The following is a 12,660-nucleotide window of genomic DNA, read 5'->3' on the forward strand; positions in this document are numbered from 1 at the left end:
AGTATAAGATATAATTTCAATATCGTCAAATCAATCATTTAATTTGTTTGAATGATGATACGAGATTATAGGAGTCAGATTAGTCACAAGTAGTTTGATGTTAATTAAATTTACTGATTTCTATATGATATTTAATTTCATTATTATTCTTATTATTATTATTATTAAATAAATTAATAATTAGTTATATTAAACCGTAAATCAAATTCTTACATCATTTTTTTTCTGGCATGTGCCCTTAAGCACACTTTTAACTATGTTCAAAGTTGTTTTTTAATGTCAGCTTTCAACATTTATTAGGCGAGAGATATTTTGTTATGTTTGTTTTTTCGTTTTCAACTTTTTCGTTCTCACATAATCTTTAATTAGTTGTCTATTTAAAAAAAAAGTTAAAATAAATTTTACGGAAAAATATATATATATGTATGTATATATATAATTTGGAATGACAAACAAGTTTGATTATTTTCACTAAATGTGTGTTAGATAACCAAATTGTCATACTCTTTAATAACGTTTACGTCATTATCTACAATAATTAAGGATTTATCGATGTCACCTTTAATAATGTAAATATAAATGTTCATGATTTTTGTTAGTCAACACATTTTTAACAAGTCATATTTATGTTAAACACAATAATTCATATTTATCAAGATGTGAATAATAATATATCACTTCGTCAAAAATAAAATAAATAATAAAAAGTTGGTATAAAAATATAAAATATAAAATTTTGAATAATAAGTATATTTATAGACATTTAATTAAAAATTTAAAAGAGATTTAATTTAAAAAATTTAAAATTTATGACAGAGTTAAAAGTTAATTATGTATTGTTTTAATATAAAACTAGTGTAAACACAGGCGCTATCGCGCCTGTGTGTTCGCATTTTTTGAATTATATTAATAATTGATGATATTGTAATGTTATTAATTTAATAAACAAAATAACAAAATAAAAGTATATTTATAAAAAATAAAATAAAATATACGGAGAAAATAAGAGAAAAATAACTGTTGATGAATAGTAAGAGAAAAAAAGAAAAAGGAGATAAGTAAATAATTTTATAAAAACTTGTAAAAGTAACCGTTAATTTTTAAAAATTTAATAAATAATTAAATTATAAAGGATAAAGTTGGAATTATGAAATGTGGACACAAAAGAGGGAATCCCCTTTATATATAGTTATAGATATTTCACATACAAAATAAAAAAGGGATAGAGTGAACTTAGAAAGAGGAAGGGGGTGAAGTAACAAAATCTTTATAAAGAATATTTGGGCCATATAATCCGTTCCAAGTTGCAAGGAGATTCTGTTCTTCGGATTTTGTGTAAACTGACGCAACTTTAACGTGCGCAAATATTTTTTGTCCAGAAACCGAAAAACCGTAAACGAAGGCGTTTTGTCACGTGCGACAAAATAGCTTGCACGTGGAAAGTGAAAATGAACAATATCGCGATATTTGAGACAGTGAAGAAGACTATTATCTTACCGTGTAAAAAGTTGCCACGTAGACTTACGCGGCGTGCACCGTAGGAAGTGTAGTTGAAAAACATGTGCTTTTGCAGCGTTGTAGGGTCAGAACTTCTTTGTTGCCTCATCCATTCAAATATCTACAGTTTTTGAATACCCGAATAGACGGTTTTACCCTCCATACTTATCCTCGCCGCGTCACCACTTTCTTTGATTTCCCAATTTGTCCCTTTTCTTACTTGCTTTACCTTCTTAAATTGGTTTCTATAAGAAAGGGAATCTAACCTTACAAATCACAATACGTAAATACAAAGGAAACAACGTAGATGACAGATATCCTTACCAAAATACACACGCCTCATCAGAGAAAAAAAGAAGAAGAAAGAAAATAGTTCAATATATGTTTTAATAGTAACATAAATTTATTTTATATTTTAGTAACAATTTTTTAAAATAAAAAGCATTAAAAATTATATATTTTTTTTACCTTCATAACTTATAGTAATTAAATCCATATAAGTATATATATTTCTTTATTAGTTCATCTGGTTAAGCTAGTACGTGTCAATGCCCAGAAGGGTACCCATTTTTTGATTTTTTTTAACTGTTTTTCCCTGAGTCGGACTAGGGATGGCAAAAATACCCGTGCCCGTAGATATCTGCGGATAAAATCCGCGACGGATAATTACTACCCGCAGGTATTTATTACTCGCGGGTAGCGGGTAGCGGGTATTTTAATACCCGGTTATAAACGGGTCGGGTATGGGTATCATACTATCCGTACCTGCGGGTACCCGTTACCCGCAAAAAATTAAAATTAAAATTTAATTTATATTTTATTAAGTTAAATTTAATTAAAATTAGAAGTAACAGTACATTTTATTATGTTAAATTTAATTATAATTTAATTTAATTTATATTTTATTTTTATAATCTTATATTAAAAAATTTATAAAATACATATTTTTTTAAATATTTGTGGGTATCGGGTATCCACGGATACTCACGGGTTTTAAAAATATTCGCGGATATTTTTTAAACGGATACCCGGCGAATAAACGGACGGGTAACGTGCAAATTTTTTTTTAACGGGTCGGGTACGGGTATCATAATATCCGTGTCCGACCCGACCCGTTGTCATCCCAACATCGGATTAGTTCATTGAACCGAACAAGGGTATTAGTGTAAAATCATGTGTGGTAACTCAAAGGGGTAATCCCAGCACGTGCGAGGGACAGTGACGTAATTACACTTTTCGTCAATTTGGGAAGCTGTCCTTTTTCTCCTCCCCAACTTTCCTCTTAAGTGCCTATAAATGGTTGTTGTGAGTTCCGTTCTTCATTTCTTCATATCTCAAACACTTTTTCGCTCTAATTCAAATCATTCGATCTCTTCATCGCCTTCTCAAACAGTAAGTAAACCCACAAATCACTGTAAATTTTACCATTACCATTCTTTTAGTTATTAACTTAGAATCTTCCCTTTCTAGATTTATAATTGTAATCATTCTTTGTTATATATACGTTGGTTTTATTGGGATATACATAAGGTGTTGAACATAGGAAAAGTCTTGATTTTTAATAGCTTAGAGTGGTTTCATTTTCTGGGCTGTGGGTGTTTGCTCTTACCAAATGACTAGTGGTAGTTCTATTGGAATCTCTACCATGAGGCCTTGTTGTAGAATCTTTTGTAACTACAAAAGTCCATCGGTTTTTGGGTTTTCTCCAACCAAGTTCAGTGATTCAGCGATCAGGGGCTTGTTGTTCAGATCAGGTCATCACAAATCAACCCGTCGCTATAGATATAATACCTGTGATACTCAGATTGTAGGGTACATAAATGTGATCAAACCGAATCGGAGAGATTTTAGTGTTTCCGGTTCGAATTGGGGTCTTGCTAGGGATTTTAGCACTAGTGTTTGTATCAATATTGGTAGTTTTAGGCCTAGGGTTGTGTCCTTGATACCGCATGTAGCGTCGGATTTTAGAAACCAGTCTACATCGGTTGATTCTCACGCTCATGACACGAGCTTTGAGAAGATTTACATTCAGAGCGGCTTGAATGTGAAGCCATTGGTAATTGAAAAAATTGAGACTGATCAAGGTGTATTGGAGGAAGTATCTGAAGAAACATGTGGTGAGTCAAATGTCAATTTAGATAATTTGAAGGATTTGAGTGAGAATAAGGTTCAGAGCAAGGACTCTGAGGTTGAAAGGGAAGCTTGGAAGTTGCTTCGGGATGCTGTCGTCACATACTGTGGGAATCCAGTTGGGACCGTTGCAGCTAATGATTCCGCTGACAAACAACCGCTGAATTATGATCAAGTCTTTATCCGTGATTTTGTTCCATCAGCGCTTGCCTTTTTGCTCAATGGTGAAGGGGAAATTGTCAAGAATTTTCTACTTCACACATTGCAATTGCAGGTATGTTTTGGCCTTAATTGCTCAATTAGATTGTTTCTGCATACACTTGTTTTCTGTTCTTCTACATAATGGTTATGTCTACACCGCTATTTATGTTGTGTATACTCTGTTGAGATAATGTCATTTAGCTTTAATGCTGCATAACAAATAACAGATGTTCTTTTCTATCCATCAATATTGTATATTTCAAAGGAATTTACGGATAGATTGTTTCTTCTATGTGAACGAGAGAAAGATAAGACGTCATGTTTCTAGTTCTCATTGTCCCTCTTATTTTAAATTATCCTATGTTAGACATTACATAAGAAATGTCAAAGCGCATGTTGGGATTGACGTTAGAAAAGCCTAATCCATGGTTTGGCCAAAATCTTCCCTTTTTTGAAATTTTTTCTCAAACGTTGGTTTGGAGATTCTCAACTTCAAGCCAAACATTCTCTAAATGCTTCTCATCTACTGAACCTATTTCAGTTTTTCTTAACTTAAGAAACAAAGAATCCTTGTAAATGCTTCACTACTCACAAGCTAAGTTAACATGTAACCAACGAATGGGAGGGAAGGACTATTATTTAAAGTGTTGTCGACAAACATATAGATGATGTTCTTATTGGACTTGAATTAATTTCTTTTGGTGTACTTGTTTCTTATTAAAAGTTTATGTTTGCCAGAGTTGGGAGAAGACTGTTGACTGCTACAGCCCAGGTCAAGGGTTGATGCCAGCAAGCTTTAAGGTTAGAACTGTGCCTCTTGACGGTAGCAATGAAGCATTTGAGGAAGTTTTGGATCCTGATTTTGGGGAATCAGCTATTGGACGTGTTGCACCTGTCGATTCAGGTAACTTGTTTGTTGTTGTGGAAGCTTAAGACATTTTCTATTGCATTAAATGTAACGTACACTATCATTATTATGTTGTTCCTTTTCCGGATATAGTCTTGCTATATTTTTTCTTATTCAAAATTAGCTTAACATCTATATTTTTCAAATCATATTTAGGCCAACATTTTAAAGTTTATGCTACATTCTCCGTTACAGGTCTGTGGTGGATTATATTGTTGAGAGCTTACGGGAAATTAACGGGTGACTATACTTTGCAAGATAGAGTGGATGTCCAAACAGGCATAAGACTGATCCTTAAGCTGTGTCTGACTGATGGATTTGACATGTTTCCTTCTCTATTAGTCACCGATGGTTCCTGCATGATTGATAGAAGGATGGGCATTCATGGTCACCCTCTTGAGATCCAGGCAAGCTGATAACTACTTATCTCTATTTATATAAGCAAGTAGGAATTATCAGTTAATTTGCTCTTTCTATTGTATGGTACTCAAAGAGGATTTTTTTTTTCATTGATAATATATTAACTATCTCTATTCATGTAAGGAATTATCAGTTATTTTGTTCTTCATAATGTATAGTACTAAAAGAGGGAATTTTTTCCTTGATAGATAATATATGAATGTGCTTTTCTGCTTTGTATTTGGAGCAGAGTAGCATATTCTCAGTTAGATTATTTGAGCAAGAACAAGTGATGTCATTGAGATTCAACAAAACCTAATTATTTGACGTAGAACTCTTAGTTGAGAGTATGAAATGTATAAATTTTCATTTACTCATTGTTGGGCACAGACTGATGTAATTTTTCATATTGAAAATTAAAATTAATTCAGCGTTTGACGTTCAAAACGTGCATTATTCAATATCTACTACCTACCTAGTGTTTGCTACATCATTGTACAATTAGTCTTAAATTTGATTACAATCAGTTTTGGGCTGCGGCCTTGTTGACTCTTCAATATTCTATCCTCTTTCCCTCCTTTTTCATGTTGGTTACCGGGTGTCTGAATATATGTCTCTATACTTATAAATTTTCCCTTGGGTGGATTTGCACATCTGCAGGCGTTATTTTACTCGGCTTTACGCTGCTCCAGGGAGATGCTGATAGTCAATGATGCAACCAAGAGCCTGGTGGCTGCTGTTAGTAATCGCTTGAGTGCACTCTGCTTTCACATGAGAGAGTATTATTGGGTTGATATGAAGAAGATTAATGAAATCTACCGGTATAAGACGGAAGAGTACTCTACTGATGCTGTAAACAAGTTTAACATCTATCCAGAGCAAATTCCTTCATGGCTAGTGGACTGGATATCCGAGGATGGCGGATACTTCATTGGTAATGTGCAACCTGCTCATATGGACTTCAGGTTTTTCACACTTGGAAACCTTTGGGCCATTGTTTCTTCTTTAGGAACAACAAGCCAAAACCAGGGCATTTTAAATTTAATTGAAGCAAAATGGGATGATATTGTTGCTCAAATGCCTCTCAAGATTTGTTATCCAGCTCTGGAGAGTGAGGAATGGCGTATCATCACTGGATGTGACCCCAAGAACACGTAAGGATATTCTAAATTTCTTGTTTTTTTTTGAAATTCGCAGTGTTTATTGGCACAATCACTTGGATGCAAAAGTCAACAATTTGTGTGATGCAAACCATTGAAATAAATTGTCAATGATTCAATATCAATATCTTGCCAGAGATAGTTGTGTTTCCTTGTATTGTAAAGGTTTTGGCTGTTACCTTACTCTTGTTTGCTATTTATCTCTTCCTATGTCTCCTGCTCTAGATTACAAACTTTAATGATAATTTGTTAAACTGCTTGCAGCCCTTGGTCATATCATAATGGAGGATCTTGGCCAACGCTTCTCTGGCAGGTCAGTTGTATATTTGTTTGGATCAAGTCATCCCTGTGATTGTTTATTACTTCTTCTGGTTTTATGTACAAGAAGTTAATAATATTTAATTCATCAAGGCCAAATTCTATTTATAGTTTTTTCAACCAATTCGTGCGTGTTGGTTAATATGAATGCATCCACTTTCACCGTAAACGAGTGAATGTCTTGTTAATAGATTTCACAATAATTAAGGGTATAAAAACACTAAACGTTGACGATTAACACATATGTTTGCTATAATAGGATAAAAAAATGTTTTTATTTATTTCTTATACAAAGGAAGAGAGTAATGGACTCCAAAAAAAAATTGTCAACTGATTTCTACTGGTGGTTTTCATTTTTTTATAAATTCAATCTAAAATATACCTATAAGATAAATTGAAGTACATATTTACACTTTTCTAGTTAGCATTAGTTAGCATGACAGCTATTATTAATTTTATCTTTTAAAACATATCATTTGGTATTTATATTAATTTACAGTTCTTTACTTCCTGTTTTCTGATAATTTTATGGCTAAATATATAAAGTAAATTACTCTTGGTTCGATGACGATTTAACATATACAGAATGTTTATGTCGTCCAATAACATGGATTTAAAAGTCATATTTGAATCAATTTCTAATTAGCTGGCAATGCAGAAAATTTAACATCGACTTTTGTTATTTTTGCTAACTAGTGTGATATGTTTAAACTTCAGTTCACATTAGCCTGCATGAAGATGGGAAGGCCCGACTTGGCACAGAAGGCTGTTGATTCAGCAGGGAAAAGGCTTTCATCGGATAAATGGCCCGAATATTACGACACACGAAATGGAAGGTTCATTGGGAAGCAATCACGGTTGATGCAGACATGGACCATTGCTGGTTTCTTGACCTCAAAGATGCTTCTAGAATATCCAGAAAAGGCTTCCTTGTTGTTTTGGGAGGAGGATTTTGAACTTCTTCAGAACTGTGTCTGCATGCTAAGCAAAACTGGTAGAAGGAAGTGTTCCCGTTTTGCTTCAAGGTCTCAGTTTCTTGTTTAGCGTCAACAATCTCCATTGTTTGGTGACTAATTTATTGCAATAATTGATGATGCCATTTTTCAGAACTAGCATGTTAACTATTTATATTGTTTGGTGACAACAGATAACAGTATAACAGTTATATTGCATCATTTATTTATGCGGGGTAACTCACTCCATGTCATGTATATCTTTGCCTTGGGAGTGTTCTACTTTTACTGCACCTGCTATGTGTGGCATGGCATAACTGTGTTTCATATATTTGAATTGTAGTTACACTAGTTCTACAAGAACCGTTATTGTACCACCAAAGTACTTCTGTAAATCTTGCTAATTGAAGGATTGATATATCTTGTGAGATAAATATTTTTGAACTATTTGGCAACTTTCTTTAGAACTGAAGAGTTAATAGAAAAAGGGAAATGTTTGTCTATCAAATATATAGCCATCAGAAGCGTGGTTGTCCATATGTCCAAATAATCGTGACAGTATTTGTTTGATGTCAATTTTTTTGTTGCATAAACATTTTGATACTCGTTGTTTGGCGGACAAATAAGAGATTAATATCGTTAAAAAAAATGTAGTAGTTGAAGTTAGCATAGCAGATACATAGAAGTAAGAGATTGATAATTTTTGTTAGAAGGAAAGAAGAGAAAGAGAATTTATGATGATTGGTGGAAAAGAGTACAGAGAGGTAGGTTATCTTAGTAGGGTTAATGAGTGGAAAAAAATGTTGACAGATATGGGGAGGCAGAGGAAGAGAGTGAGTGGTGGTCAGCGTTTGCAGTTTCTGAAAAGCTGAAGGCGTGTGTCTCCAAGCCTGAGAGAATATGTGGCTTTCTTGTATTCGGCCCAAGTGAATGGTCGGAAGAGAGAGGGGCTCTGAGGTGTCACCATAACTGAGGGAGCAACGATGGTTTGATGCAGAGGTGGAGCCCCAAAATATGCCACTGACATTCTACACTTGTGTGAGTTCGTCATTGCCCTGTGTCTCACGCTCACAAATCTTCCATTTGTCATAACCTTAACACAACACCAACACCCACATAACATAATCAATCATTCATTTCTTACACTTGTCATTAATTTCATTCAAATGTTCCCCTTGACTCAAATTCAGTTCAGTGAAAAGAAAAGAAAAAAATACATTGATTCCCATGTCATTTCACCTCACTTCACTTCCCATCAACTTTTAAGATTTTTTTTTCTCTTTCTGTGCCAGCATACAAAGCAGGCCCCCCCACTCCCCCTTTTTTTTCTCCTTTGCAAATCGAATCAACCCTCTGTGTTCTGTTCTCTTCTCTCTTCTGTGGGGTTCAAAAGACTAAACCTTTCACCTTATTATTCTCACAACTCATCATTATAATGAAAATGCATTAGAGTTAGTTTTAGTTTCTTGATTAGATAGATAGATAGATGCAGAGAGAGAGAGAGAAAGATAGAGAGATAGAGATAGGTACCTGTAGTACATCACCGACGTTGACATAGAATGCAGAGGGGTCAGGTGTGACTGGGATCCAGACCCCATCTGGAAGAGAAATCTGGAGGCCTCCGACGTCGTTGGATCGGAGAATGGTGAGGATCTGAGGGTCAGAATGCTCCCCAAAGCCAACCTTGGTAATTTGTGATGACTTGTCCTTATCTCTGTTAATTATAGGTGGGTAGTGATTGAGTCTCAGCACTGAGTCACTTTCACCATCCCTTATCAATCTGCTGAAAACCCTAGTGTCCGGGACCCCCAGCTCCTCTGCCATCACCTCCAATATCTCACATGCTAGCTCTTTCACTGCTTCTGTGTATGCACTCAACCTTTTCCTGCATCATCCCATTCATATCACACACTAATTCTATTTTAACTTTTCCCTTTAAAAAACTATATCTACATTTCCTCTACATTCACTTCACATCTATTTTTCTTATAAAACTATAAACATGTCTTCTTCTTCTTTTTATTGTGTTTAGGTAAGGAATAATCATACACATGACGACTCCCTTAAAAGTACCCAAGTTGGAGGTTGTGTAAGGAAGACAAATATAATTTTTTAGTTACCAAGAATAAAATTATAATTGTCCCTTTCTTAAGGGGAATACCATCGTCAAAACACTGATAATACCAACTCAAGTTGTAGCATTATGTCAGAATAATGAGTTGCAACATGCCATTTTTTGAAATACTGGTTATTGGTTGACTCAGTTTTATGACTTGTACGTTCAAAGGGAAAACATTGCAACCATTATTCTCTCTCCCTTCTTTGCTGGCCAGTCAGATACAACTCACACCATTGTACTTCCAAAAGCGTTATACTTATTCATTGAACGCTGCTAGTAACACTGTCTGCTTCAATTTTTTTTCTTTCTATATTATATTAAATTAAATAATACATGATATCCATTAAGTAAAAATTAACTAATATTTTAATAAGATCTTCTATTTTAATCATATCTATTCATCAAATGATAATGATATTTAAGCTTCAGACCTTACTCTAAGAACAACGAATCCACTTCTACATTGTTGGTTGGTGTATGGCATAAACTGATGAATTTATATATGTATGTATTATGTAATGCATGTGTATACAGATTTTTGTTATTATATTAAAGTTAAAAATAAATATACGTACCACTTCAATACTATTACGAGATTATGAATTAAAGTCTGAATATGTAAACTTGAGCAGATGTTATTAAATATGTGATACTATAATCTGTTCTGATAATTTCGTGTATAGTATAGCATGCAGCTAATAAATATGTATAGTATTTGAGATAACAGAAATGAGCAAAGTTAGGATCTGTGGAATGGTAAAGGGTGAGATAATTGGCAGAAGAAATTGTTGAAAAATATGATATGAAAAAGGAACATGCAGTAAATATATAAATGGTGGTGAGAGAGAGAGAGATGATGCATATGATGGATATACCTGAGATTTAATGGGTCAGTGGATATGGTTTTGGAAATGTGAGCAATGGAGTCAGTGGTGGCACTGAGGAGAAGGTACTCCACCTCACCCATGTCTCCATTCACACCTATGTTCTTGCACCCATATGCAGGTGCCGCCATTTTCTTTTCCAACATCGGTTTCCCAAAGAAACCGAAACCTGCTTCTTCAGTTTTCGCTATAACTTCGTTGCTGATACCGTGGTTTATCACTTTGAAGAAACCGTATTCTTCGCACGCTTTCACGATCACCTTCGCCACCTCCGCCCTCTCGCCTGAGAAGTCCACCACCGGAACCTCACTGGGGATAATCCCTTCGCTCTTCATTGCCTTTGGGGCAGCCAACACCATCTTTATAGATAGATATATCTGTTACTCAATGAAGGTGGAAGAAGAAGAAGAAGAAGAAGAAGAAAGGTGGTGAATTGTGAGTGGAGATAGTGGCCTATTTATGCACCAAGGATAGGAGAGAATCAATGGAGGAAGAGATTAAAATAATAATCTATATGTTAAACACAATTTAAAATTCAAATTACAGATACAAAAAGATACACAAATAATATTAGTTCTTATAAGTATAATAAAAATGGCGAGAATGATATATGAACTCAGAATCTAATACTCAAAATAATTCTAACCTAAAGATTGCTTATATTATTATTTAATTATATAAACTATTATTATAGTATCTAAAAGAGTTATAACTGCTGTAATTTCTTATTGAATAGTGTGGTAAAATTCGTTCGTTTAACATGAGTTGATGCTATATATGTATTTCAATTAGAGATGAGTTTTTTTTTTTTTTATTTAATCATAAATTATGATATGATTTATTCAGATAATTATTATAAGACAAGACTGAACAAATTTATTATATATGATAGTTTGTTATTAAATGTTAATACTATAAAATATTTATAAACTTAATAGTTTTTAATTAACTAATATTATAGAAAATATATTGATATCGAAATTGAAATTCATCTGATTTAAAATCGTTGAAGGGGAATGGATGAAATGTGTACTTCATGTGGATGTGGGTGAAATTTATAGTTAAAAAATGAAGTACATGGAAGTAGGAAAATTCCCAGAAAAGAACGTTGACTTTCTACACACTTTGTTGACTCCCCCATCAACCTTTGTTATTCTCTTTTTGACTTCCTATACACATTTTCTCTCTTCATTGCTCACTTCACGTGCCAAATCTATGCCAAGAGTGAACAAAAATTAAGAATGATTCTTCAATTTTTTTAACCTTCTATACACTAATGTTTCATCCATTCACACTAGTAAGTAATATTTGTTTAGGGTTGTTGAAGATGGGTTTGAAAATGAAAGTAATATATAAGGTGGTTTAGGTTTAGGTTTAGGGTTTCCATGCACACTTGCTTTAGAAACAGGGCTTCACGTTCCCACAGAATCGATATCATAGGACGAAGGCTTTGCTGTTTAGGGTCACCCTAATTATATAGGAACGCCAGCTAACATTATAATCCTACACGTCCCTATCAAATCCTAGTGTCCTCAAAAAAGGGTGATAAGGGTACCCATTTTCTGAACTTCAACACACTTTCAATTCATTTGTTTGTTTACACTTCCCTTTCTTGGTTGCCCTATTTGTATCCAAATCCTTTTCTTTTCATTTATCATTCTTCCCTCTTTTGAATATTTCAATCATGGAATTGCCAATTCAGTGTGCTATCACCAGGTCATCACACTCAACTATCAATGTTAAAGGCCCCATTTTCAACCACACTCATTCTATCAATAAACTAACCTAATTTAATGCATTATATATTTTATTGATAATGACTACAAATAAAATGAGTTTATAATATACACAAATACAAAATTAATTTTATATGATTGAATTAAATTTAAAATTTATTTTTTAATACTTTTCTTATTTAATTTCTTAAAAAACAAAATCCAAACATGTGGGTTTATTTACACTTGTTAAGATGATTAAATAGTAAAATAATTAGACCTAAAAATGGCAGAAAAACTGGTCTTTTTTTTTCATTTTCTTCTTTGACTTATAACAGTGTTGGAATGCGTAATAATTATTTAATACATAAAGTGTG

The 12,660-nt window shown here is 33.5% G+C and overlaps 2 protein-coding genes across 2 annotated transcripts; one reads left to right on the forward strand and one right to left on the reverse strand.

Moving 5' to 3' along the window:
- Positions 1-2,808: 2,808 nt before the first annotated feature.
- On the forward strand, positions 2,809-8,020 carry LOC114175014 (alkaline/neutral invertase A, mitochondrial). Its single transcript, XM_028059766.1, has 6 exons — positions 2,809-3,901; positions 4,567-4,732; positions 4,931-5,142; positions 5,795-6,288; positions 6,559-6,607; positions 7,330-8,020. Exons 1-6 carry the CDS (start codon positions 3,110-3,112, stop codon positions 7,654-7,656), a joined length of 2,040 nt encoding a protein of 679 aa, XP_027915567.1. The 5' UTR covers positions 2,809-3,109; the 3' UTR covers positions 7,657-8,020.
- A 305-nt stretch (positions 8,021-8,325) lies between these two features.
- LOC114175015 (gibberellin 2-beta-dioxygenase 2-like) lies at positions 8,326-10,927 on the reverse strand. The gene is made up of 3 exons (XM_028059768.1): positions 10,560-10,927; positions 9,096-9,450; positions 8,326-8,658 (listed from the first exon to the last, which is right to left on the reverse strand). Exons 1-3 carry the CDS (start codon positions 10,925-10,927, stop codon positions 8,410-8,412), a joined length of 972 nt encoding a protein of 323 aa, XP_027915569.1. The 3' UTR covers positions 8,326-8,409.
- Positions 10,928-12,660: the final 1,733 nt, after the last annotated feature.

Source organism: Vigna unguiculata, chromosome 3, assembly GCF_004118075.2.
Source record: "Vigna unguiculata cultivar IT97K-499-35 chromosome 3, ASM411807v1, whole genome shotgun sequence".
Classification (NCBI taxonomy): domain Eukaryota; kingdom Viridiplantae; phylum Streptophyta; class Magnoliopsida; order Fabales; family Fabaceae; genus Vigna; species Vigna unguiculata.

Coding starts and splice junctions, on each gene's coding strand:
- LOC114175014 (XM_028059766.1), top strand. CDS start 3,110: ATGACTAGTGGTAGTTCTATTGGAATCTCTACCATGAGGCCTTGTTGT. Junction 3,902..4,566: donor TTCACACATTGCAATTGCAG/GTATGTTTTGGC, acceptor TATGTTTGCCAG/AGTTGGGAGAAGACTGTTGA. Junction 6,608..7,329: donor GGCCAACGCTTCTCTGGCAG/GTCAGTTGTATA, acceptor TTTAAACTTCAG/TTCACATTAGCCTGCATGAA.
- LOC114175015 (XM_028059768.1), bottom strand. CDS start 10,927: ATGGTGTTGGCTGCCCCAAAGGCAATGAAGAGCGAAGGGATTATCCCC. Junction 9,451..10,559: donor ACTGACCCATTAAATCTCAG/GTATATCCATCA, acceptor GGGATGATGCAG/GAAAAGGTTGAGTGCATACA. Junction 8,659..9,095: donor ACGTCGGTGATGTACTACAG/GTACCTATCTCT, acceptor TGTTGTGTTAAG/GTTATGACAAATGGAAGATT.